Below are 3,364 nucleotides of genomic sequence, written 5' to 3'. Positions count from 1 at the left end.
TGTAAATGATTCATACACTATAGGTGATTTTGAAAAAATTGTAGAAATAGCTGATCTCGCCTTATTATAGGTTTTTACTTTATTTTTCGCGCCGAGCGATTAAAAGCGGATTGTGCGATTAATCAATTAATATGAGTTATAATAAGTTTAATAATTGCGCAGTACTGTTGCGAAATATGTTCAAACAAATATTTTTTAAAACTAAGCGTATTTAAAAAAAATAGTTTGTACATCTCTATTATCAAACTGATTTGTGTTATTTATTATTACCCTCTGAAAGTGTTATATTGGTTTTTGGTTTTAAAAACTATATTATAACAAGATCTCATTTTTAAAATAAAATATTTGTTAAATCGATTTCATGAATTTGATTAGAAAAAATTGGCGAATTTTGGCGATTTTTGGCGATTTTTTGTTCAGAAATTGCGTTTTTTTTGAACAATCTGGACACACTGTCTCCTTCTATAGTGCGTCGCGCTCAGTTATGATTGCCACATTTTTATAAATGTACTTAAAGGGGTATTTTTCGTGCATGGGTCTTTTGGCCTATTTTGCTTATACGTATAGTGAAATAATGAATCGTGGAAGATTTTAGTAACTAATACTATTAGTTTATAGAAACTTTTACATACGAAAAATTTAGTACTTGTAAAATTTAAAAAAATTTAAATTGGTAAAGCTCATTTGTTTAATACCTAGGCACCGTTTTATTAGAATCAATTCTTTAAAATGCTGGCCGGCCAGATGGTTACGGTGTTTCGATTTTATTATTTTCTTATAAATAGGTATTTTTTTTTTATTTTTTTTTAATTTAATTTAATATTATATTGAAAACATTAGTGCATTAAGATGTAATCTTTACTTGCACAATGATAAAAACAAATTGCAAGAAATAAAATAAAAAGTATTTAGTCCTAAATATAGAGTATAACTTATAAATATTATTCTTTAACACGTTGAGTGCCACCATACAAGCAAAAAAAATAGAGCACCTCCGGCCACAAAATTTTTTTCACATAATACAATAGAATATTGTGCAACAATTCAGAATATCCGATTTTTATCAAAATATATGCAATATTCGATAAATACCCTTAATTTTTGTATACGGTGACACATTGGTCTCACGGGGCCAGGAGATTGACCATAGGTACTTATGTGCTTTTATGAGACCAACGTGTCACCACACATTCTTGTATGCACTTTGAGCCGTCTTGAGCATGTTTTAGCTTGCAACAATCCGCGTTTATTTCCGTTTGAAATTTTTTGAGTGAATAATTAGTCAGTGATTCAGTGCGCGTCGGTGAAAGAAGTAAAAAATGTCCGCTTATGAAAAAAACGAAGAACGTTTGCGAGCCTTATGGCAAGAACTTATGTCCGATGAGGAAAATGAAAAGAGTGGTCCGCTTGAAAATAATGGTACATCCGATGAATATCAACCAAGCTCAAATGATTCCGACTCTAGCGAAAGTTGCGAACCACCTCCACGAAAAAAACAGACGCGAAGTAGACTCGATTGATCAAACGATTTCGAGTGTCATTGAAAATTTGCATTTTTCTGATTCCGAAGAAGAAATTGGAGAAGTGAGCCTATCTGAAAATATAGCGAACAGACCAATTATAAACGAAAGGGGTAGCTACGAATGGTATCCTGCAGATGGAAAAGCATTGAAAACTTTTTCTTTCACTGAGGAGTCTTCTGGCTTTCAAAGTAGGCTATACGGTTTGTACAATAAAGAAGCAGTTGACTTCTTCAGATTATTTGTAAATAACGATATCTTGGACCTAATTGTAAGTTATCGCTATCTTTCTTGGAAACCAGGTAAATATGTATACTCAATATCTGAAATTGTATGTGTTTAGGTACTGGAAACAAACCGTTATGCCTCACAATGCGTTCAGAAAGACTCATTGCCACATTCCCGTATTCAAAAATGGACACCGACGGATCGTGATGAAATAGAAAAACTTCTCGGCATAATAATCTGGATGGGATTATGTCCATTTCCTTCAATGCAGTCATATTGGAAGAAAAATACGATTTATCCGAATTGCTTGCCCAGCATTATTTCGAGAAATCGTTTTCAAGTATTGCTTAAAATGCTGCATTTCAACAATAATGAAAATCTGACAGAAGATAGATTACAGAAACTTTCACCATTGATAGAAAAACTTCGGGAATCATTTCAGCAACCTATTATTCCATCTGAATATGTCTGCATCGATGAAACGCTTGTACCTTTTCGCGGGAGACTAAAGTTCCGTCAGTATATTGCAAATAAAAGGCACAAGTTTGGAATTAAACTATTCAAGTTGTGCTTGGAATACGGCTATACCTATGATTTCAAGGTATACTGCGGAAAGTCGAAGGATGAAAACGTGAGCGTACCATCTAAAGTCGTAATGGATCTCATGGAAAAACTTCTTGATCAAGGTCGTACACTTTGTACAGACAACTATTACAAGTCAGTTAACGTGAAACGCATTTGATTGGTACTCTGCGATCAAACCGAAAATTTAACCCAAAAGAAGTCAATGGAAGAAAACTGAAGGTAGGAGAATCTATATCCATGGAATGTAAGAAAGGTATTGTAGTTCAAAAGTGGGAAGACAAAAGAGACGTTCTTGTTCTAAGTACGAAATATGGAGAAGAAATGGTTAAAGTTAAACAAAGACACCGAGAAGTATTGAAACCGAAAAATGTAATCTAATATAACAAATACAGGTCATACATAGACATATCTGACCAAATGAAATCCTATAATACCTGTCTTCGCCGTTGCATGAAATGGTACAGGAAACTTGCTATAGAACTAATAACTGGAACGGCCCTAGTGAATGCTTTTATCGCTTATAAAGAAATATAGAAAGAAAAACTAGGGATCACGGAATTCAAGGAAAAAATTGTTGAAAGCTTATTCAAATTTGAAAAAAATGACGATGAATTGGTCGTGCCAGAACCAGCGCCGTCGCTGTATATTATGCTATAAAAGAATAGCCGGAGAATCGGGTAGAGAACAGGCTTCCAGGAAAACACCCCAAACTACACTGATATGTGTGGCGTGTGAAAAATACTATTGTGTTTAATGTTTCTTTGACTGTCATAATATAACTCAAAATCTTATGAATTGATGTAAAAAAGTATATGTATATGTATGAATGTACTTGAAATGTAGTAAAAATATTTATTTTCTTTTTTTTTCAAATGAATTGATGTAAAAATCTTTATGTATTTTTTCCTTTTGTGGCCACAGTGGTCTCATACCCACAGGCCAAGCAGCACGCACGATGCATTGAATCTAGTATGGCACGCATACACTCTTTCTAATGGCCTCTATGAAGCGGCTGCAGCAGCACAAAGTGT

At 33.7% G+C, this 3,364-nt stretch overlaps 1 protein-coding gene across 1 annotated transcript; it reads left to right on the top strand.

Moving 5' to 3' along the window:
- Positions 1 to 1,319: 1,319 nt before the first annotated feature.
- Positions 1,320 to 2,490, top strand: LOC108368257 (piggyBac transposable element-derived protein 4-like). The gene is made up of 3 exons (XM_017623078.1): positions 1,320 to 1,506; positions 1,571 to 1,791; positions 1,864 to 2,490. The coding sequence occupies exons 1-3, from the start codon at positions 1,320 to 1,322 to the stop codon at positions 2,488 to 2,490; spliced, it is 1,035 nt and encodes a 344-aa protein (XP_017478567.1).
- The last annotated feature ends 874 nt before the right edge of the window (positions 2,491 to 3,364 follow it).

The sequence above is a fragment of the Rhagoletis zephyria genome, unplaced genomic scaffold (assembly GCF_001687245.7).
Source record: "Rhagoletis zephyria isolate East Lansing unplaced genomic scaffold, Rhagoletis_zephyria_1.1 Rzeph_scaffold_03034, whole genome shotgun sequence".
Taxonomy (NCBI): Eukaryota; Metazoa; Arthropoda; class Insecta; order Diptera; family Tephritidae; genus Rhagoletis; species Rhagoletis zephyria.
The sequence above is the reverse complement of the archived record's forward strand: the minus strand, read 5'-3'. Positions and strand labels throughout refer to the sequence as shown.